Raw genomic sequence first — 24,457 nt, 5'->3', positions numbered from 1 at the left:
GTTTTAATTTATGGATGTGTCCAGCATAAAGTGTTATGTGAAAGTTCAAATAACACTTAACAATAGGACTTCAAAAATGTGAGACTGAAAAGCAAACTGTCCAAGACTATTCAACATTTTTGTCCTTCTCAGAAGCAATATATACCTCTTGAGGTATGTATTTTTGTAATGAATGTTGAGCTGCCTATCTATTGTTCTTCACAGAACATACTAAAAAAAAAGTGCATATGGCACAGCAAATGGGAAAACAGTGTTTCTTTCCTCCAGAGAGACTTTCCTAGTAAACAGTCTGTGATAAATTCCTGATGGTTTCTGCAGGTAAATTTTCTAGAATGAAGAGCTGTTTTCAGCCACGTTCTAGAGAATGAAGTATTCAAAGACTGTTGTCATTTTTTCCTTTCTTTTTGCTTTTTTTTCCTGCCACCTGGAGTTAAGCAGACAATATTTTCTGAAATTTCAATTGAGTCAGACAGTTGTGGCTGACAATTTCACAGAGGTTGAGCATTTGTCAGGTTATTCATTTGTCAGTCAGGCTGGATGTACCTGACTATGTAAGTGCTGTGAGCAGATGCAGAGGTGCGACTGTGGTGGGCAGGGTGGTGGTTGTTTAAGTACCACGGACAGGGGCCCCTCCACACGTGTCCAGACCATCCATGACTTCATCTGTCACTTTTGTATGTGGGCAGTTCAGCACAACCGTGACCCTTTTGCAGGCATCATTATGTGGGATTCTTCATCACTTGTTGCTTTTGAAAGAGCTGTTTTTCCTGTGAATCCATGCCCTAAAGCTCTTGGTATTCCACAGTGTGTGCCACTGTACCCCAGTTCCTCCATTTGACAGTAGGCTGATGCACATGATTACTCCCAGAGGCTCCTCACCATGTCTAAGACTAAATTGTTGTCCTCTTATGTGTTCTTCATCTGACTTCAGCAGAATTCAAAGACAGACTATGAGGACATTCATATAGCTGGCTTTCCCTGTTAACCATTCCATGGATTAAATTTCAGCTCTTCCTAACTTCATTCCTCTTGTAATATTGAAATTCTGCCTGAATCAACGATGTGCATCTTTAGAAGATACTGCATTGGTTTCTCAGCAGAACCAAATAAGAGTTCCTTTTTAATGGGAAAATGATAATCAGGGCACCCAATTCTAAAGAATATCAAAATGGACCAGTCACTGAGACCATTTCATGAGTTTGCTGGTGAGTCATTCTGCCAAATGAAGTTTAGGTGGCTCAACTGGCATCATCTGGTCCCTTCAGAAAGCAGCAGTGGGACAAAACCCACTGATGTTGTCCAATGTTTTTGTGCTGCTCAAGTAATCCAAACAGGAAATCTGGAAAGGCAGTGTAAGAATCTGTATTTAAGCATTGTGAATACTAATGCTTACCCACCAAGGATTTGCTTTTCTAGATTTACTTTTCTTCCTTTTCTACATATTCTTTATAGCTTGGTTTGAATGTTTAGTTGTCTTTCTTTTTATTGCATACAACTTTCTAACACCTGGGCATAGATTAATTTTTAGTGTTTTAATCTGGAGCAAAATAGTTCAAAGGAGGTTCTATAAAACTTCTTGCAAGGATATTTTGGACCTTTTTTCAACCTTCCCAGTCTTCCCAAAGGTAATTTCTTTCACTTTATTTGAACAAAGAGCTTATAGGATACTAAAAGATGGGAACTTCTAGTGTTTGCAAGTTTCGTTCTCTAATATAGCTTATTCTGCAACTGATGTCCTGTCTACCCAAATGCACAGCTGACTCTTCCTGAGGAGATGGACTGTGCTCCTTTAGACTCTTCAGGAACTGCTGTTTAAAAGAATGGAAAACTTCTCTTGCCTAATGGACTGAAATGAGATTTCTTGACCGTTTAAGGAGGTGGCTGATTAAGACCACAGAGGCACCTCCTTAGGTGGTCGTTGCTTCATCCGAGCACACAAGTGTGCTGTTCACAGTGGGTCCTTTGAGCCTGTTGCTGTGTTCCCTGTTAAGTTGCTAATGTGGTGTCCCTCCTTTGGCTCACTTGGAACTCACCAAGTTTCTTTTGGACATGCTTCATTTTTTTCTGCTGGAACTGGTGCATCACTGCTATTAACTGGTTCTCTTCCTTCCTAAGTGAAGTGATGGCTGAAGCCCAAGCTCTGCTACTTCATGTGTTGACAGTTCCAATACTTGGAATTATGTAGAGGCACACAAGATTCTCAGTCCTGGTAACTAAATGGTAGGACATGTCTGTTATGGAAACAGGATTTTGGAAGTTAAGCCAACCTTCTTTCTCCTTGCCAGTTGTTGTGAAAACATATTTGGATAGCTGTAAAAAACAATGGCTAAACAGGAAAAAGCCTTTTCCTACATGGGAAAGTTCATGTACTGATAAATATTTAATTTCTGAACATAATATTTCTTTTCCTTGAAACTTAGTTTTATAATCTGCTGCTAGGAAGAATACATTATTTATTTGGTACACCTGCTTTGAAAAGCTTAGGTTTTTATAATAACTGTATTGTGAGAACTAGCTAAGCACCTAGAGAGACAAAATTAGATGTGTGAAGAAGAGTCTAGCCACTACTTTTAATTTCATAGTTGTCTGAGTCACTAAAACAAAAAGCAGCTTTAACAGTTTCATGAGAAAAGTAAAAGGAGTAAAATTAAATGCTGTTTGATTTCACAGCCATTTAAATCTAGCAGTAAAGTTGTTGAAATGGAAATTTGATGAGGTACAAACATCTCAGAATCATGTTTCATGCTGAAGCTGTGATGGCAGCAAGAATTCTCAGCTTTCTGTCAGGGGGAAAAATGAGCTGCTTTTTCTTCATATATGTATTTAGTCCCCTGAGCTGGGAGCCCTGTCTAGCATACATCTGGGATGTGTTTGTAGTTACACTGAATGTGAAACTACTTACAGTGAGTGTTTTCCTCTCTATATCTTCACAAACAATAACTTTAAAGGGCAGGAAAAATCAAGTCTTATTTCAAGGATGTTAGCCTATTGTAAATATAGCCAAAAGCTTGGGATGCATCTGTAACCTTAGTAGAAATAGCAGTTAGTTATATGCCATTTGGAGACACCACAGAATGCAAACAAAATATCATGGGGTATGGAAAGGAGGTCAATATTCAGTTTAGGTAGGATTACTTCTATAGAATATTTTATTAATACTATAAAATCTTTGAGTAAATAACTTCCTAGCCTATAAGGAGGCTAGTGATTGTAGAAGAAGTTTCCTCCTAAAAGCTCTGGTCTTGTGTTCAGTTATCTCTCTGAAGTGTAGCCTCAAGTTGCCTTGGTCTTATTTTCTTTTTTTAATTTTTATTTTGTTGTGTGGTTTGCGTCTTCTATGGTAGGACGCTCATTAGTTGCAATAGTAGCCTTGCCAAATATGTATGGAATTCTGTAGAACCTCTGGACTATATAATAAAGTGAAGAAAAAGGGCTTTTAAAGAGGCTGGGGAGGAGAATTCCATTGAGAACATTAATTTTCCTTTGGCTTTCCAAATAATGTGGTTTCCTGGAGCTGGGAGTATGTGTCCATAGGTAAAGCTGTAGCATGCAGAGGACAGGAAAAATAAGAAAGTAACGGAGAGAAAGCTGGAGAAGAGCTAGAGTATAACAGCAGCAAGGACAAGTGAGTGATTTTTCCCTTTCAATTTTTATCCCTTTGTTCTTTTATTTTGACTTTCATGGTCTTCTTGTTTTCCAATTGTCACAAAATTTATAGTATTAGAAGCAAATATAAAAAAGCCACAAACCCTGGGCTTTTAGTATATTGTACAGTAGGATTAGTCTAGAGCTGGAACTGTCAGGAACTGTCCTGAGTTACCAATACTTAACTTGCACTGATTAATTCCTAAGTTTTCTTTTTTATTTAAAAAAAAAAACTTTTCTAGAAAAACACGTAACAGAAAGAAATTTTGAATTTTTAATTTCACTCAGATGATTAGTAATAAAGCTGGGTTTTAAAAATTTCTTGGAAGACAGTAATTATGACTGAGTCTTAATGATATACACAAGATTAAAAATATGGGAGGCAACTTAATCTGGTATTTGCTCATAGTGACCTGATGCTATAGAGTTGAGGTGAAATATAAATATATCTGTATATGTGTGTGTCTATATGTATACACAGTGGTCTGTGTTTTTAAAGAACAAGCTTGATTTTGAGCAAAGTCAACTGAAATGGATTTCAAGTGTAGTATTTTATTATGGGTGGAGCTGCCAGTGCCACCTGTACTTAAGGTTATGTGACCCTTTCCATTTTAAGGCTTAACTCTTGGTTACTTTGACTTTTGCCAAAGTTCAGTTGAGACAGATTTTTCCATGCGAGATATCTGCTTTGGATTGAATTTTTTGAAAGTTTCAGTTCCAAGAACAAGGCTAGTGAAAAGTATGCTGTTTTGCTTGTATGAGAATATTCTGGTGTCCTTCTTTGATGCTCCAGTGCCCCCAAGCTCTAAAGCAAGGATTTGAAATTTGGCAATAGTTCAGCCTTTGTGTTGAGGATGTGCCTTTTGCCTCCCTGTAAAAATCCACCCAAATTTCCAGACCAGTTTATGAGGCTTTGAAAGATTGCCATTTGCATGGGCTTAATAGGAATTTCTTAAAACTTCACAGTAAGCTTCCTTTAGATTCTGTTCACACTGGGAATGCTCCAGGCAGAGTAGAGCTGCATATTTCATCCCACTTCTGCTAGGAGTTGTGACGGCTGGGTCTGGGTGCTGACATTGAGCTAGGAGTGGGCAGCATTGTGTCTTGTATCACCCCTGCCTATTCCCATGTCCTGTTCCTTCTCCCTGGTGATGGACCTGGGCCCTCTGGAAAAAGAAACTGTTTCACTCATCTGAAAGAGCATGACAGATGTGGAGGAGAAGAATTTGGGAGTGTGTGTGTGTCTGGTTTATACCATTCCTTTGGTCACAGAAAATGTGTCTATCATACTGGCAAAACAACATTTCCTTTTCTACTGAGCATTCCGTTTGCATTTAAACCTCAGTTGCTGAGTAGGTATCAAGGTTTTAATGAACTATGTGAGCATCAATTAAAAAAAAGTTAGTCTCAAATGTCAGTGCAGCAATGTTAGAGGGCAGAAATTAAGAGCTCACTTTTTTCAAACACTGAAGTCTGACATTTGAATTTATTACACTCTAGCCTCCAACTTCATCACGAGTGTTGTGTGTTTTCTCCAAGAGGCAACTGTTTGACTAGAATGGGGAAAGGGGCCTATTCTGAGGATGAGTCCAGGATTTGTATGAGTAAAGGTTGTGTTAGGGAAGTTGAAAAATGTGGCATGAGGGAAGCTGAGATTTGGGGAAATAAAGAAAAGTCTTTGTGGCTAAGACAGTTCAGTGGTGCTTGATGAATCGTGTGCTGTCTTTGCTCAGTTGTGGTGTTTCTACAAGAGGCACTCAGGTGACTGTTCCTAGGTGGCTGCTCAGACTCTCTGTTGTGGCTGGCTTGAGAACTTGTATCCATTTGCAGAAATGCAGGACTGCAACTGAACTCAGTGGGAGCTAAACCTCCTGTAAAATCCTGTATTTCACTTAAGACAGTAAAAACCGGCTCAGAGGATGTGAAGTTTGACATGTGGAGCCAGGGAACCTTTTAGCCTAATGCCTCAGTTGCCAGTTTTACAGGTGAAGGAATAACTGGTCCCATCACTGTTGAAAGACTCTGAATGAAACTGGTTGCCTTTGTAGCAGGACTGGAATATAACATGCTGTAAATAGAACATATAACCACCTCCTTTGATCAGGGATGAAACAAAGCATTGGGAAATATGCCATACTTTTATCTTTCCTACCTTTTTTTTAACTAAAAGTTACTTAGTGTTAACTGATCTATTTCATACTGATCTAAGCATAAAAATCTCAGTATCTTAGCTCTTGAACTCAAATTTTCCACTTTGAATTAGCAGTCAAAATTTGTAACCGCTGAGGATAATATTAAAATGCAAGTTTAATTAGCAATAGCCTTGTAATTATCTTCAAAATCACAGTCACTTGACCTTAGTAGTAGTTGAATAAAGTGTCAGGAGGAACTTCCTTCTCTGTTTACTATGAAAATGGAAAGCATCCTTGTTTAAGCTGTTTACCACCTCACCATGATAAATTTCCCCTTTGTAATGCTGCTTCAACAAGACATCTTTTTTTTATTCCCTTGTACAGTCAGCCATGACCTGAAGTTTCCTATGGAAAAAAAATTAAAGTTTTTTGAAAGAGACAGTGCTACAGCGAATAATTGACTGTGTTTGTGGAAATGTCTAGCTCCCAGAGTGAAATTATTTGCTGCTAAGGTTTAGTGAATTTAATGCTTTGGAAATAATTTGTTGGAGAGTCTGCAGCAGTGGAGAGTTTTGGGTTGTGGTTATTTGTTGAATTTTTTTTTTCTTGTTCTTTCTTTTAAGGTGGAGGTGTAAAAGATTTTTTTGTCTGCTCTGATTTTTTTTGTCTGTAAGCTGAAGTAGTCATCAAACTTTTTTACTTGTTTCTTGGGTTGTTTTCTCAGGGTGTCTGCTGCCTCTGAACCAGTAGCTCCCAGATGGGTCTTTTGAAAGCTTCAGTATAAACAAGGCATTTGCCAGGATGTGCCATGCAGTATTTTTGGGAGAAAGATGGGAATTTTGAGCTGCTCAAAGCACATACATCTTCCTTAGGGGAACTCAGCTGCTAAGAACAGCACTCTTATTTGCTTAGCTGTGTGAGTCCACTTGCTAGTGGACAATTGTTTTGTGTTTTGTTTTCTTTCTGCCCCAGGACTTCTATTTACTCGTGTGCTCTTCCATGTGTGTTTTGAGCTGTGCTTTGAAGTTGGGCCGCTAGTTTTAAACAAAAGCTGTTGTCATGCTCTGCATAGCATCCAGTTTGATTTTAGCAATCTGTTATGTCAGTGATGTGGTTTAGAGTTAAAAAAAATGCTGTTCTTTGCTTGTCTTGACATTGGTTTGTGTAGGATTAAAATTGAAAAAGATCACCATATCACACTGGGTATGTTGTATAAAAGGCAAGTCAAATGTGATTAGAATGTGATTTAATGACTGTGCAGCAATTATTAATTGGTCTTGATACATGAGATGAACTTTGAGGTATCCTCTATTTTTATCTCTGTCACCTTCCTTTTCCTCTTCCCCAGTCCCCCTAATAATCTAAGGAATTTCTGAAAAACTAGAACTTTGTGTGCATTTAGTTTCCTACATAAGTCACTCTAGTATATTGTACTTCAGAGTGCTTAGATAAAGCAATTTAAAATGCATATTTTGTCATCTTTGAGCACTGTTCTTCAGTAGGAAGGTCCAAGTGCTACACATCTACTTTCTTAAATTTATACTGAAGTCTGTATTCTTTTATAATGATTTTTATTTTAAGATTAGGGCACAAAATGAGGAATAGATTCTGAAAGGCAAAAACAGACACAAATGCATACAACCAAAATAATTTGTATACATTTATGTGAGCAGTAAATTAGCTATGAGTAGTCAACTCTGTTATTTGAAATTATTTTGAAAAAGTAACTAAAATCTGATTAACAAGACTGCTTTATTAAAGGGTTTAATATGTGATCATTTATATGAAGTGTGTGAACTGTTTCTGAATGTTTTGCTCTTCTGTCTTGTTTTTGGCAGCAACTGGAATTAGTGGAGCCCAGTGGCTGGATCCATGTTCCTCTAACGGATACCCACAAGAAGCCCATTCGCACCTTTATGATCCAGATTGCTGTTCTAGCGAATCACCAAAATGGAAGAGACACTCACATGAGGCAAATCAAAGTGTACACCCCTGTGGAGGAGAGCTCCATTGGTAAATTTCCCAGGTGTACAACAATTGATTTCATGATGTATCGCTCCATCAGATAAAATTTCCTCATGAGGAACAATAAAGGTATTTTTTCATGACTGTTATTTTTGGTAAGGTATTCAGATACTTAAAGAGCTGGGTTTACTTCAGTGTAATTATATCTTTATGTTTATACTTTGTACAATCTAGAAATAAAGATAATCTTGTGTTACAGTATGTTGTAGTCTTTAATTTTGTTTCTTTTTCTAGGAGTCCGAGTGCTCTTGCACTCTCTGAGAGAGAAAAAACAGTCCAGGCACTCTAAAAGAATATATTTGACTGGGTGGGAATGAATAATTTATTTGATAGAATACAGGTATTTTGGGGGGTGATTTCTTCCCCTAGTGAACACACATGGAAATAGTCCATTCCTCTACCTAAAAATTGCTCTTTAAAAAGTTTCTCCTCTTCTCGAACAGACATGCTCTAAGGACATTACCAGTAGTAATTTCCCATTATTGCTTATGCTAATGTGTGGTGCCCTGTTCTCTAGAGGGTTGTTTCTGCTCAGTGGCTGTGTGCATGGATTTAGCCTTCTTTGTAACTACAAAGTAAATCATAGAATTGCAGAATATCTCCAGTTGGAAGGGACATGGAAAGATCATCGAGTCCAATGTGCTGCTTCTTGCAGGACTATCTAGAACTAATCCATATGACTAAATGTTGTCCAGATGCTCCTTGAACTGTAACAGGCTTGGTGTCATAACCATTTTCCTGGGGAGCCTGTTCTAGTGACTGACAATGCAGTGAAGGTGACAATGACATGGAGAAAACCAAACCTTTCCAAATGATTCAACTTAGTATATACATTAATATAGATACATTGAGTGTAGGTCATCTAGAGCATGATAGCTGTTGAAAATAGGTAATCTAAGAATGCTCTGGCATCCTACAGCAATGTAGGAATGAATGTGGTGGTCCAATGCACCTTCTAAAATACTGGGAACTTGAGTATGACACAAGTAATCTCATGTTCAGATCACAGAATTCTTTTAATGTGTGTTTTAAAGAAAAGGGCATTGCAAGGAAAATGTGTGCTCTGTCTGCTTGCTGTGAGTAGGAATATTTAACACCTCTACTAATGTCTCATAATCTAATCACTAGTTATTTAAACTTTTTAAAAATTGAGTAGATTTTAGAAAGAGAGATTGTTGAAGTGCAAGGGTTTCTTTTAAAGTGTTTGGTACCGATCAAACCCATTCTTACTCATAGCACCAGGAAAGTTGATGGTCAATCTAGACTAATCTCAGCCAAGGAAAACTTTTGTCACTCTTCTTAATTGTGAGCAAGGAAAGGCTAATAATAGTGTAGGCTCATCAAGCAATGGTACGTCATCCTGCAGAGGAGAAAGGAGATGAAATAGGGGAAAATGGGAAGGATGTTGAAGAAGGAGGAAGATTTAACTGTTGAAATTTATTTTATATACTTGATGAAGTTGTTGTTCACGGAAAAGTTTTATCTGTGGCTGAATTCCACAGTATTTAGGAGGGTCATTAAATAGGGTGTTTCCTGATAAAGAACTTTGTAGAGAAGTGCATGACTAGTTTAGGGTTTCAATTTAAATGTGAATTCAGTCATTTCAGGAGGACCTTAATGGAGCTTTACGTTTGCCTGTAGAGGATGGATCAAGTGCAGAATTCCTGTTCAGCAGAAGCTGGCTGAACTTGTGCCTATCACCAAGTCTGTCACTTCTGTGGATTTTCATATCTGGTGTCAGGGAGTTGTACATTCCTATTCACTTAATTGAAACAAATTATGTACTTTTGATGTCCACTTCATAGTCTTCTGTTTAAAAAAACAACAATATACCTCTCCTGGATTTATCTAGTTACTTTTGCTAAGTTATGGCTTGTTTTTAAGAAAGGAGATTATGAGACATAGAATTTCCCTGTTTTTTTTCCCAGAAGTTAAGATGGCAGTTATCCATCCTAGCTTTGCGTCGTCAAGCCACTGTTTCCTACTTGAGGATTCTACCACAGATAATTCTCTGATAATTTTGTGCTTTGGTCAGTAACATCTTTTCATACATGTCACTCTGCAAGTGTTATATCTAGACTAACACTGCTCTGTGCCAAACATTATTCAGTAAGCTAGGAACAAGCCTGTCAGAACAGTCTTCTTCTTATTATTTCTGTCCTTCCATCAGTAGGCATAATTTTTGGATCTTTAGAGAGCTATTCTAGCTTTTATTGATATTTTTTTTCAGGACATTGATGCTCATGCAGGGTAGTGGCCAGCATTTGTGTCAAAATTTTGGAATTGTTATTGTCATTGAATAAGTTGAAATATAGCCTGACTACTTATCCTGCTCTTCTGAAATTGCAGATTGTGTTCAAGTGGTTTTAAGAACCCATGATACCCATGGTAGGCTGGGTTTTGTCAAGCTTTACTGTTGGGGAAGAAGTCTGTACTTACTTGAAAACAAGTGCAGTGGCTGTTCTAAATCCATATGAAATTTTTTTGTGTTGTTTTGTAACAATTGTGGATACATTGCATTGCATTGGTATTTATCTGTGGAGGTACATTTGGTTTTTAATGTTTTTGGCACTTGGTCACATAAGGCTGCTGATTTTTAAGTGATGAGATCTTAGATAAGTGTGTCTGAAAATAAAGCAAGTTGCTGCCTTTGTGTATTAATATGGTACTTAGTATTTGAATTGGGATAAACAAACTGGGCTGCCAAGTCATTCAGGAAGTTACGCATATGTTGTGTTTAGCTGCTGCTTCTTTTCCTTGCTCACTGTTTTCAGACATGCAGTTGCCTGTAATCTTATCACTTTCTCTTTTTCCCTTGTATAAGAAGCACCTGATAAAGGTCGAGTAGTACAAGTAATACTGGAATAAATGACAGACAAAATGGAAGATGTATTTGTCCTGAAAAATCATGACTTGGCAGTGATCTGACTCATCACTTCAAATGGTAGTAATTTAGGGGTTTTAAAACCTTTTCTTGGAAGGTCACTAGGCCTTTCTACCTCACAGAACAGAAATTTGGTTCCCAGTGTAAGTGTAAAAACTTTCCTTTTAATTCAACTTTAGCTTATTTATTTTGCAGACACTAAGAAGAGGGAGGTAACTGAGTCACCAGGATCTTGAACTCCTGTTGGAATGAAGGACTGTACCTGTGTTTTGACTAAGTCATGTCTGTGTGTCTTCTTAGCACCACTGTGTAAATAAAAAAGGCAGATGGCAGGAGAGGGAGAAAAGAGGTATTTGCTGCTCCTGGTTTCTAAAATGGAGAACAGCAAAACATTTATGTTTTGTTTAAATTCACATAGGGAATCTCTGGCAGAGCTGGATGTTGAAGGCATATCATCACTGTCTATCTTCTCTTTTCACTGTGAAGCTGATTTTCAGATAATCCTGTTTCAAAGACAAATTTTTCGGTAATGCAATTTCTGTATGTAATTCCATTTAAAAGTTTAAACTGTATTTTGGGTTTTGCTGTTCTGGTTTAGTCTGTAGGGGAGATGCTTTTGCCAGCACTCATACTATAGATGCACCACTGATAGTCTTCAGCTGAGCCTTGGTGCTTGTTCTTACCTCTCTGAAGTGAGTCTTACTGTTGGTAGTTGTTTTTCTTCACCTGTGTTAAAACAGTTTAAGGGAAGTAATTAAAACATTATTTAGGCTTGAAATCTGTTTATATGTTAGAGAGAGACAGATACTGAGATTGCCAGTATCTGATTAGCAAAACCTCATGAGCTTGGGCATAATGGATGAAGTGATGGAAGAGATTGAAGGACCATGGAGAGCTACCAGGTATTGGGAGGGCAAATTGTTGCCTCACCTAAAAGTGCAAGCCACAGCTCTAGGCATTAGGTCATTGCTTGAAAAATCTCCACCTTTCACACAGCAGTAGCCAGCAGTAATTGTAATTGCCTGGACTCAAAAACTGCAAGTGAAACAGGTTCTCAGGCAATTCATGTCGCCTGAAGTGAGTCAGGGTTATAAGAGTGGACCTAGTAATTAGAGCTGAATTGTACTATGCCCTTTAAAGAAAGAAGGAGAGTCAGAAGCTACTCTAGTAAACTTCTCAGGAAATTCCAAAGACTTTAGCCATTTGTCAACCATAAATATGTGTCTTTGGTTACAAAAGAGTGAGTGGGTTTTTCTATAACCTGTATTTTCAGGATGGGTCTGCTTAGTAATACACAAAAGAAGAGTTCATTGTTCTGCCAGGCTTAAATGAAAGCATAAATGGTCATCGTAGTGTTACTGTATTTTGCTGTGTAAATGAATTATGGAGATAGTTTTTAGTGGATATTTTTCCAGAATTTACCAGTAAGCTCTGCAGCTTTAGGAGAATGTATCTAAATTCTTTGGGATCCCAGTGTGTGCTTGCCTGCATGGGGGAGGTAGACGTTTGGGCTCTGAAGAGCCCATGGTTGTAACAAGCAGTGCAGTGCTGTGCTTTCAGAGCCTGACTTGTTTAATTTCTGGTAACCTTTGTGCTCTTATTCCTAAGTTTTTGTCATTCTGTGTTAATGGTTAATTAACATTGATGCATTGATTACAAGAATACTTTGAATTCCTTTGCATGTGTACACAAAAATAGCTGTTTATTTAATATTTAACTACCAGATTACTTCTTGAATTAAATGCAATAGTCTTTTGCTGGAGCATGAGATAAAAATCTAAATGCAATTAAAATGTTCATAATATTAAGAGTATGTCCCTCTAAAGATGGGATTGCTGAGGCTTCCAGGCAAAGGTATTGGGTGGTCTGCTGTTGGTTTGGAATACTTAAGTGTTCTGGTTTAGATCAGAAAGGTGTTAAGGTGCTTTTATAAAGCTGCATAAAGCATCATTAAACATTGTTCATGGAAGCAAATTGAAAGTCATCCTTCACGTGACATATTTGCTGTAATTCCAGGCTGACATTTCAACGAGCTGTTTTACATCAGCCTAACAATTGCCTGTGACAGTTTCTCCATTTGCACCAAAGAATAAACCTCTCTTGCAGCAATCAACAGTATTAGCGTGGTTTAGTTTAATGGAAGAGTGGAAAAAAAAAGCCCCAACCCCAAAGCCCAGGTAATGAAAATTATGCTAATACTTGATGCAGCTAGAAGATATAATCCAGACATAATTATATATGAAGTGAGAAAGTAAGTTTGGGATCACTGGAAACATTAAATACCTGAACTCTGATCCCACTGAAGTGAATTACTGCTGTTAATTATAAATAACTATATGATTATAATAATAATTATAAATAACTGTAGGGGAACAGTTTAGCCAATATTTAATACTCTAATTTAAGGAAATTAGGTGGGATCAGTGACTCCCCAGTTATATAGATAAAAAGAGGTAAACCTGGAGCAGTTTTGGAAGTTTTTCTCAGATTCTTCTTTCAATAAAGGAGTAAATTAGGAGTAAATTCCATACACATGCAATGTAGTATGAACATGTAATTTGTTGAAATTTTTTACAGTTAGAAGGTAAAAAAATCCTTGTGTAAGATGAAAGCATCAGAGCTCTGCAACACTTCACTTTTTGAATATTTAATATTCTTGAGTATATGACTGATATTGTGTAGGTGACAATGTCTAGCTTGCAGAATGATCTAAATTCCTAATGGCTGTTTCATTTCAGTATTTACCATATTTTTCTACTGGCATAAAATCTGTAATGTGAAGCAGCAGAGAGGAAAGGTTCTATAAACAGATCTCATTCACCCTAGAGAAACACCACCATGACAAGCAAATAATTTATGACAAAGTAATGTCTGGGCATTTTAATTAGAAAACACCTCAGGACAGGAATTGTCTTGTTCTCTGTGCATTTCCTTTAAAAGTGTGTTTCTCTCTTTGCTTAAGCTGATTAGAAATTTCAAGTAAAGGGTGAGCTTGCTGATCTCTTGCCAAGGTTTTACCTGTTTGTCTACACAACTACTTCAGTTTGCTCTCCTGTTGCCATTGAAAATTGGTATAAAATAAAGAGGTGATCATTCTGGTGCTTCAGAGTAGAATGTTTAATCTGGGGCACACATGTCTGAAGAGAATTATTATTAGGAACAAATAAACCCATACAATCGAGTCTTTCAATTCTATTTAATTTAATCCTCCTGTTTTGTTTGGTGTGATTTTTGATTTTTTTACAATGTTTTTATCTTTAAATGCAGTGTGATTTTCAATATAAGACCTACTGTAGGCCAGGATCTTGTGACCTCTTGTATTCAGTATTATAGCTTATTCTACTTGTAGTTGAGACTAATCTTATATATTTCATATGTTATGCTTCTTTATCTGTTCCATCTGGTACTATTTCCCATTATTTGGCAGTTGACTGGGGAGAATTACAGCAGTGATGAAAGTGATGGAAGATGCACTTTCTAAAGGTGCATTTTTCCATTGGAAAACCAGTGGGGAATATTTGTGAGACAAAGGTTTAAACTGAGATCTTACTGAAACCTTCCAGGCTTTTGTTAATCTTCTAGCAGAGGTAGCTCATCTCTCAGTACAAGTTATGCATATCTTCATTCTGTTTGATTTTCTATCATTAATTTTTTGAAAAACCAGGAGTCTTTATATTCTGTCGCTTCTCAACCAAGTCTCAAGTTATTCTAAACCTTCCTAGTAGGTAGAGATGTAAATCTCAGTGGGAGCACATGTGCTCAGATGTTGCTGTATCCCACATTCCCAATCCTACTGTATTTCCATGCTCTGATTATTCAATGTAGTTTTTTAAGGCCTTACAATAAAGCAGTGAGGTAGATAATAAAAAATATTTTTTCTTTTAGTTTAGTTTTATTTTTTTAATTCTTCCCTAACATCATTTTTCTATCTGCAGTAGCAATTTGCTTTTAATTCTTCCTTGTTTGTGATGAACTGTTTTTGCTTGTTTCATTCATTTTCATATTTTATGAAGGCTTTTATCAAGTAGTTGTACTTCTAAAAGTACAACTATAGATTAAAAGATAAGTTCATCTGGGTATACCTGAAAGAAACAGGCAATTATTTGTCTATTATATTTACCAAGAAAGTGTTTGTGTCATCCTTGGATCTCTCAGAAATATTTTTTGAGTATATAAATGGCTGTTTAGACTGCTTTCCTCCAGATACTGCAGTTTTCATTTCTTCCACATAGAAGAATTAACTGTGTTCTCTTGTTAGCATAAAGAAAGGCAACCTCATTAAACCAGTGGAACAGTGCAAGCCAGGAGAAAGTCAGTTCTTGCATATTAAATGGAAAAAAATTGATGTACATGTCTTGGGAAGTTTGCAATGACAGGTTTATCTATGTTAATAGTTTGTACAATCCTCCTGTTCCCATTATTTATGCTGCCTTTTGTATATGATTGTGTGTTCTTTTTTCCCCACCTTATTTTAGGAGTGAATCAAAATAACATAGTGGAAGGAGCCTATTACTTCTGGCTCTTCTGGAAATTTGAAAAGTATGGAGTGAATGAGGTGAAGTCTTGCAGAAAGGGAGGACATGATTTTTTGATTAAGACTGATTGCTGTTTGGAAAGTTGGACTCCATCTTTATTTTCCCACACAATGACTCTAGCAAAGTCACTTGAATATTTTCATAGGTGATCCCTCATTGTCTATTTCTTGGAGGATTTACTCTGAAAGCTCTGGTTCAGATTTTCTAAAGTATTAGTGAAAGTTCCTGGCATTCTCAGATGTTGCTGAGGGCAGAGGCTTGCTTGCATCATTCATTCTATTCAGCTCATGAGAAAACCTGAAAAAAAAAATCTTTCCATTAAAAACAATGTCATTCACTTACTGGGGACAAAAGTTTGTATTCAATTGATTTCTCTGGCTTCTGATGGCAGCTCTAATTTTTTTTCTCCAGAAGTCGTGTCTGGACCCTGCTTTGCTCATTTGCAGTGCTTGCTTCCTACCCAGTCTCCTCTGCAGGTCTGAGCACTTTTCCACCCTAGGCTTTAGTTTTCCCCTCGCCCCCATTTTCCTTTCCCAGAACTCTCTGTGTCTGTCCCTTTCCCAGTCACTATGGCAGCATTTTGTATCCGATTTAGTCATACATTTTCTCACCCACTACTCATTTTCTCAATATCCCTCATGAATCCCCTAATTTTCCATTTTCCCTCCACCAATCCTGAAGATTTTCCTTTCTTTCCCAGCTAGTCCCAACTAATACCATGTGCTTCCTCCCCACATTGTATAATACTTATTCTGCCTGTCAGCTCTCTTCCCATCCTGCTGAAGTCACAGATGATGAGATTACTGAGAGCTCAGGGGAGAGATTTTTCTGCTTTTGGTTATAATACTCAACCCAGCCCAAGGATACAATACCTGAAAGCAGCTATTACAGCAAAAGGTTGACTTTGCCCCGCAGCTTCACACCAGATCATGTTCAGGATTGTTGTGTGGGGTGTGCATTTTTAGGCTTCACCAAAATTGGGCAGACTTTCATAAATGGTTCTGTGTGTATCTCCTACTCTCTCTCTGTTCCCATCTAATTTCAGAATCTCTAAAGCATTTGAGTACTAAAAGTTTCCAAATAAAAGATTGTGAGAGCATTTCTCTGAAATGGCTGAATAGTTTTGGCTGGAGTTTTCAAAAATAAATTCAGCCTGAGGCAGACAGCTGGTATGGGAAATTTCAGCTAACAGAGTTGCAATTTGGCTAAGTTTTGAGAAACTCGGAAGAGATTTGTGAGGGAATGAACCCTGGGTAATGTTTCACATTTCACCAAATAGCATCTTCTGGTCAATGTGCTTTGTCACTTTGTGTGGACCTTCCCACTTGGTATAACATTCATTCTATACAGAAATTAGCAAAGCTTCAGTATATTAGAATAGCTATTTTTATTTGGGGTTTATAGACTCAGAGTTTTTAAAATAATTTATTTGCTTCCCCAGTCTAGTTGAAGTATCTTTCTGTATAGGTAAAGCCTGCCAAGGGTATTTGTACTGAGTATCTCTGTTCTTTTATCCTTTTTCATAGCTTCTGGGGGGGATTTGTTCTGGAGTAGCAGTGTCCCAGGGTGAGCTCTGAGAGGGTTTTAACCTTGCACTGTCTGCAGCACCCTGCTGTGAATCGGCTTCCCCAGCATGCAGTCTGTATGGTAAGAAAAAGAGCAGAGTAACTCCTCCTGCCCACTTCTGAACTGCTCCTGTGAGCCAGGCTTATTCACACTCTTGTTTTTCAAGCTCTGCCATTATTAAACTTTTCTTTCTTCTTTCTTGCCCCCTTCCCCTTGGATTTACACTGGGTTTCATCCAGGGCATATCTTCATTACTGCAGGCCTTTGGCTATTTGATGGTTCTTGATTCCTGGTGTGAGGCTGTAACATACCCAATCTATTAAAAAGTATTCAAAAGCCAGTATTTTCTGTCATGGAGGTTCTCTTTGCTAGATAGACCTTTCAACCATCTTTACTGTCTCAAAGCAAGAATATCTGTCTGGCCTTCAAATACCAGGAGCTTCTAATCTCGACCTCCTAAATGCAAAAGCTCTGCTGAAAGCAAGAAAGTACTTGACAAAGACAATTTGGATCATATGGAGCCTTTTTGTGCTTTGGTGGTCCTGAAGCACTCAACCCAAAATTAGAGCAGCCAAAGGAAAAAACAACCCAAGCCAGTCTGTTCATCCTGGTAGATAATTAAGGCATAGAAAGTCTTTCCCCACTTAATACATGGTAGCTCCTATTACCATCAGGGTGGGTGAATTGGGATAGAAAGGAGTGCTGCTGCCTCCAGACAAATCCATTCTCTGAATGTAATTCCTTTTTTCACACACCTGTTCAAAAGCAGCCTGCTAAAAACTGAGCACTGTCAAATGAACTGATTAAAATCATGAATACTGTGGAGTGCATAGAGATTGATTGATTCCCCCTCCCTATGTCTTTTCAGTACATAAATGAGAGGATATCAGGTTATGTCAGCAGAGTGTTCAAAATAAATAAAAGTATATTGTTCTTAAAGCTGTATTTAAGCTGTGTTGCTTAAATCTGGCTGAAGCAGGTTGGAGACATTTTTAAGCTTTTTCATAGTTTCTAGACAGGACTGAACAAATTCATGGAAGAAAAATCCTTTGAAGATTATGAAATCCAAAAGGAAGGCCATAAATTGTTGGAGATTTCTGGAATGCTGCATGACATACCATTACATGCTTGTCCTCTTACATGATTCCCTTGGGAATTGCTTGCTGGCATTGGTCTACACCAGTGCCTTTCTAGGAGCAGGATGGTGTCAAGCCCTAACAAGAACAAACAACTTTTGCTTGGAAAAGGATAAGGGAAACAAGAATTTGGAGAAACAAAGTGACTGCAGGGAACAACAAATGTGGGAAAAGGAATGTGTGTGTGTGTTAGGTTCAAAGGTGAAGATTTTTCTCTGCTGTTCAGAGCACCCTCTAAAGCACTAGGAAGTGCTTGAAAATATCAAAGGAGCCAGTGGATACTTTCCTGGGCTCCTGTCAGGGACAGGTTGTTGAACTAAATGGACCTTATGGATTTATTTATTGCTGCCATTTGTACATTTTTCAGTGATTAAGTTCTTCAGCATTTTGCTGTTGGCAAAACTTGTGTGGAATGTTAAGACAACTGAGAGTAGAAACATTATGATTTGATAATTAAATATTGCATTTCAGTAACACCAAAAAGCAAAATTTTGAGGACGAGTATGTTTAAGAAAGGAGGAGGGGAAAAGACCCTAACTGTTTTCTCATCACAGTACACTGAGAAAATGTTTAGACTGATACATAACCTTCATAGTGTTATGTACTATAAAATTGGCAAGAGCTTAGTTCTTAGTCTGAATGCTAGGCTTGTTTTGAAATTTAAATAATAAACAATTTATATATGTATATATTTTAGCTTAAAATCACATCTTGTCGGATTTGGCTGTTAATAAAAGCTTATGGTGGAATCAGCACTCTGTCCATCCAGTGAAAATATGGACAGGACCACACAAAATGCTTCCACTGTGTCATTCCTTTTACTGCTGTTCCATGAAAATAAACTCCTTGCCACAGAACTTGTCATTTCCCATTTCTCAAAAATATCACAAGTAATGTTGTTTCTAAAGCTTTGCCACTTCTAGCTCTGGTATCTACTTGATTGTGTTTGCAGAAGATCTCTTTGTACTCCTCCCTGCCATTCCTTTTCAAACACATGCAGAACTGGATCTTGGCTATACTCTATTAAATGCACTTTTTGGTCAACACTGCTTACAGCTAAACCTAGGCTAGTCAGATAGTGTCATATTCATCTGGGTTTCTGTCACACAGATTCCAAAAAGTGCTTTAGCTCTTAATGTATGTGTTCTTTGGTCTATGTCTACTTTAGAATTTATTGAGATAAATTCCTTTTGAATTGGTATCTGCTTCTCATTAGAGTATGCTTTTGTTTTTCTCCTGGATTTCATTGCTTAGTGAGCTCCACTGAAGTTAAGAAGAAAAAGAGTTTGTGGGCATTTGTCAGACTGGATAATTAGCTCATCTTGCTTGTATGTTTGTGCTATCACCTATAATGTTGTCCTGTGTCATTATTTTAGGTGTGCTGAGCTTTCTTAGATCGGAAGAACCACGTGTTCATTCTTATTCAATTTCACTGTTTCAGAACTATTTTTGTCTCATCTGACAATGGGATTTTCATCTGTTTTTTGCAAAGCATGATAATTCTTTAATATGTGTTTTCACTTCCTGAACTTTTTCTAATTTACTTTTCTGAAGGCACATGCATAACTAGGATTTGTTTAAAAATCAGAGGAACCTGTTTACCAGAGAGATATTTTGATGTTTTCTCTTCATATGTGCAGATGAAAATTCACAAAATTTCTTTGAATGTCATCTTAAAACTCAAATCATAAGTAGTGATACCTTCAAATCACTAATGCCCAGCTTGTAGTGAACTGGGACTCTTGAGATTTAAAATTAATTGTTGCCATACAAATTTATTATTCAGTACCACCAACTTTACTGTTTCCTTTGGCATTGTATCACCTGATAGACTCTATCACCACATAGAATTATTAAGGTGCTCTCCCTAAGACTCAACCACAGTGTTGTGATCCAGTGGTGTTCTCATAAATGGTAAGAACACATCAGATTGGTGTCCTAATAGGGCTATAATTCTGATCTGGCAAAAAGCCACAGTAAAACACCACAGGTGCTGTAAACATCCTTAGCAGGTTTTGTTTTAAACCTGGTAGCACATTTTAGTTTGCAAATTGACTTCACCTCTTAAAATCCTCGGTTCAAATAACAGCCCTCACTTGTTCATACAATTGATGAATACTTAAAACATTTTTCTGTATTTTTCTGTGCAGTTAGTTTCCAACACCTTCTCTTAGTTTACAGGGGTGTGAATAATCTGCATTTGCATGCACTGGCAGCAGTGTTCCTAAGCTGGCAGGCAGGGAATGCTAACTCACAGGGCTGTGCTTGAATGCATCACTTCTGCTGTGCTCTTCCCCTCCCCTGTGCCAGCAGCTGAGAGAGCTGTGAGCTTTCCCTACACTCAACATCTTTCTGGCTCATTGTCAGTCAAGCCATGCCAACTGCACCAGCCAGTAAAAGCATATAGGAAAATAAATTTGTCATAGGAAAAGTACAGAAAAATTATTATTTTTCATGCAAGACTACAGTAAAGGCACTGTTAGGCTATACTTTGCTAACGAGAAAAAAAAAACTTTCAAAATCAGGGGGTTTTGTCAATGAGTGTGCTTGAGGACAATTCCACTCAAAGGGTTAGGACCAAAACTTGTTTTTTTTTTAAACTGCTACAACCTAAACATTTTATTAACTCTATGAGTGAGTGAGGCAGCATGATACCATTGTGCTCTATCATTCTCAAAAAATTCTGTGTAATAGTAAAGGGATATACTGGCTGATACACAGGAAGCTACAAGAGATGTGTACAGTGAAAATTATGTTTGATGATGAACAGTACTTTCTATAGTGGTTTATTCATTAAACCTCCAAACACAGTGGTTTTTTAGGTTATTTATAATGTAATATAAAATAATAGAAAATTGAAATAGTTGTTGAAATACCTTTGTAACTGGTGAACAAACTCAGTAGACTTTTAGTTTTTAATCTTCCCTAAACACACACATTTCCTCTTATTATAGGGAGACAAAATCAGACTCCTGTTTTTGTAGCACTTTGCTTCTAATCACAAATTACAACTTTGGGATTTGTGTGATTATTTTGTGTCTAATTCTTCCAAAGAACTTTGCAGGACCATGCAGAAAGCATTGTGATACTGAATGCTTCAGCTTATGCTTAAAACGGCTTAGTCTTGGCACACTAATCTAAATAATGACAGTTTGCATTTTTTGTAACTCATATATGTTTAACAGAATCAATCTCCTAAAAATCAATAATGCAACTAAAATTAACGTTGAATAATATACACAATATTTGTCAGAGCTGTCTCGAAGGACTGTTGCAAGTGCATCCATTATTTAACTTAAAGACTAAGATCAAGCTCTTTAATCTCTGCTTAATATATTGTATTGACATACCAAAGACCTAATTTTGCTCAAGGCTTATTCCATGCGTCAGAGGTGGCTATTGAGTAGAAAATTCTTTTTATTGCTCTGGAAATAACTATTACATGTCATAAAATGGTGTCAGATTTTCTGAAGTCAAAACAGAGAGTATAAAACGTGCAGAAAGTTACAGGTGCTTAGTTTTGACATTTATGGACAATCAAAACTGATGTACAGTCAAAACTTGAAGAAACAAATCTGTACCAAAACCTAAGACTGTATTTTCCATCCTGCTGAGGAGGTTTGCAGTACCAAGAACACTTAAGAGTAGGAGATTTCAGGGGGAAAAAAATATTCCCTGTGTGGTAGAAAGCTAACAAATTATGCCTTCTCTTATACCTGCTATCTCCCAGATCCCAATACAAGGTGAGGAAGGGACTATGATGGCAAACTCCAAGTAAGACATGAGATTGGTGCTGGCAAATTGCACCAAATCAACTCCTCTCCTGACATGCTGAATCTGTCTTAGTCTAGTGGCAGAAAAGGAGTTCTGTTGTTCTGTTAGTTAGCACATATGAAGCCATATACAACTTAAAGAAAATTATTTATGGGAAATAAGATTCTGAGAGAAAAATAAAATTTCTGCAAAACAAAAATATAATTAATGATAAAAGCAATATTGACGTATTTAATGTAAGAAAGCCAGGCTATTGCCAGTCTAGTTTATGATAGTTTGTCTTGAAGAGAGAGGACAATGCCCTTTTGTCTCCAGAAGATAGAAAAAGCTGAATTTCTATTAATGTCACATTGATTTTGTTCAATTGATCAGAGATGGTTTTTTAGGTGTACTTGTGCATGGGAGGTGAACGTAAGAACGCCAGAAAAATGCTCTGTTTTACTAGATTTTTGATGGCCCTTCAGGCACTTTAGTTAAAGCTTTCTCTTCCCCTGTGATAATTTAGAACTTGGCAGAAATGTTGTATAAAGTAGGTGTAATAACAGGGATAAATCTCTCCATATTTTGGAGTTTAACTGTGCAAAATTCCAAGAGATACCTGTACCAGAAAACCTGCAGTGGTCCTTCCCTGGGCTCCTCTGAGCCCTGAGAAGCCCCAGGAATTTAATGTATTCCTGTATCTATGTGAGCTCTGGCCTAGGTCACAAAGTCAACTTTTAAAGGCTTAAATAAAAGCCATCTTTCATTTCTTAATACAGTTTTAAAATCTCCAAATGCCCACTCTGTTATCTGACTATGCCAGAAAACCATAGGACCTGTACTTTCACTGGTTCATTTCCTCTGGCTATCTATGGAATCACCCACATCTGATTTTAATTAGCAGTTATGAGTCACTGGTGTGTGTGTTTATGAACGAACAGAGGAAAATACTCTAGTCTGGTTGTTTGAGCACATCTCTAGGAATTAGGAAAAATTGTGTTCTCTTCCCTCTGCTGGCCTGATGAACATTTCCTTCAAGTGGATTAGCTTAACATGAAAAATCAAGAAACTGTTTTCCTCCCTTTACTTTCTTCATTCTTGTATCCTTTCTGACCCCGTAGATGTGGGTTGGAATCACTGGATCAGAAAGGCTGGTGAGCTCTGGCCCAGCACATGGGTAGTGGGTTGGTGAGGGAGAGGGAATTCCACTTTCCTCCATAGTCCAGAGGGAGGTGTTTAGGAACACATCTGCACCACCATCTCAGATTCTGGGCTGGCTGTGTCTGCACCCAGTCCACATGTATCCCTGCTGGAAACCACAGCACATACACTGCTGGTGTAGGTTTACTGGCTGCAATTCTATTTGGGTTGTGTTAACATACTCCAGTTTCAGGAGTAAAGCAAATCCATCTGCAAGGCATTTGCTGTACACGAGTCTTACATGACTCCATGCTCAACTTGTTCCCTTTGAGGACTCTTTCCTGAAGTTTCTCACCGAACACTGCCAAGGGAACTGAGATGGCCAACCTGGAACTCTGGTTTCCACTGGCTGGCAAAACAACAAACCTTTGGGAGCTGTTTCAGGCCTTCTGTGATATAGTTCTCATTCTCTGTGACAACATCTTTATGTTTATTGAGACTCAAGCTCAATGTTGTTGTCTTGCAAGCTCTGGGAAAGGGAGAACAAATTTGAATTTCTGGGCCCTTTATTTAGAGCTGTGATGTTATTAAAGTGACAAGTGAGACGTCATCCATAAATGAGCAGAAGCCTAAGCAAAGAAAACCCTTCTCAAGGATGGATCTTGGGGATGGTCCCCACAGCCCTCCTTGTAGGAGAAAGAAATGTTCAAAGGGAAAAAGGAAAGCTCTATTGTAATGTGGCTCTGTACAAACTTGTGCTGTGGCGTGGTAATTCCTGGGCTGTGCTACTGAAATGTGGTTTAATAGAGTTCATATATTTGTGGGATTACAGTAAGTATGGCTGCTTCTTCTGAAAAGTAAACAAATGCATTCCTCAACATGAAATCCCACACAAATGGTCTAAACACAGATTGTGACTTTCACTTAAACTCCCTGTTTTTGGAAAGAATTCTAATTTTTCTTTTGAATTGGCGTAAACTATTCTTGAGTAACTAACTTCTTTTCAGCTTACTCCACCCTCTTTTCCTGGATTTCTTCTGCTTCTAAAGGGCAATGGGAATACAGTTAGCCATTTAATCTGCAACTAAGAGTTTTAAAGTCCCTTGTTAGAAGAGACTTTTTTGCAGATGGGTTTTTCTTGGACCAAATGGGCTAAATAAGCCTGTACTTACCAACTTGTCCTGTATCTATATACAAATAGAACAAGTCTCTCAATAATTAAAAAATCTGACTGACTTGCTGCAGGACACCAGGCTGACTGAGATGATAAGGCTGGAGTCAGTGGGGATTTAGCCACATCACTCACCCAGAATTTGGTGTGTCGATACTTTGTAGTCTAACTGACAGGAATGAAGAAGTTAGAATGTGAACTTATATTTTCTTCATTTATGAGTGTATCTAATGTCCATGAAATTTGAAGCATAATTGTTATTTGGATAAGCTTCTGTGGTTGCAGACTTTTCTCATGTCCACTTTCAGGACAATTGTTCCAAATCTTTGGTCAGACCTCCTCTGCCAGAGGAGTAATATTATGAATAGCTGGACAATTTCCAAGTGTTACTCTCCTTACACACTCAGCAGGCACTAGGCCTGCTGATAAACTGCCAGGCACTACTGTAGCATATTTGTGCAGGCATAAAA

The 24,457-nt window shown here is 37.7% G+C and overlaps 1 protein-coding gene across 7 annotated transcripts in view; it reads left to right on the top strand.

Annotated features, from left to right (window-relative positions):
• Window positions 1–24,457, top strand: part of ANAPC10 (anaphase promoting complex subunit 10) — a 135,027-nt gene that overhangs the window by 24,601 nt on the left and 85,969 nt on the right. For 6 of the 7 annotated variants that reach the window (XM_053941120.1, XM_053941121.1, XM_053941118.1 and 3 more), the window contains one exon: window positions 7,616–8,003. The exons of the other annotated variant lie outside the window; for it this stretch is intronic. In XM_053941120.1, the coding sequence (XP_053797095.1) occupies window positions 7,616–7,846 (231 nt within the window). In that variant the 3' untranslated portion in view covers window positions 7,847–8,003. Of the gene's footprint in view, window positions 1–7,615; window positions 8,004–24,457 lie in introns of those variants that run through there. 7 annotated transcript variants of the gene reach the window in all.

This window comes from Vidua chalybeata, chromosome 4 (genome assembly GCF_026979565.1).
Source record: "Vidua chalybeata isolate OUT-0048 chromosome 4, bVidCha1 merged haplotype, whole genome shotgun sequence".
Classification (NCBI taxonomy): Eukaryota; Metazoa; Chordata; class Aves; order Passeriformes; family Viduidae; genus Vidua; species Vidua chalybeata.
Note: the sequence above shows the minus strand (reverse complement) of the source record. Positions and strands in the feature narration are given on the sequence as shown.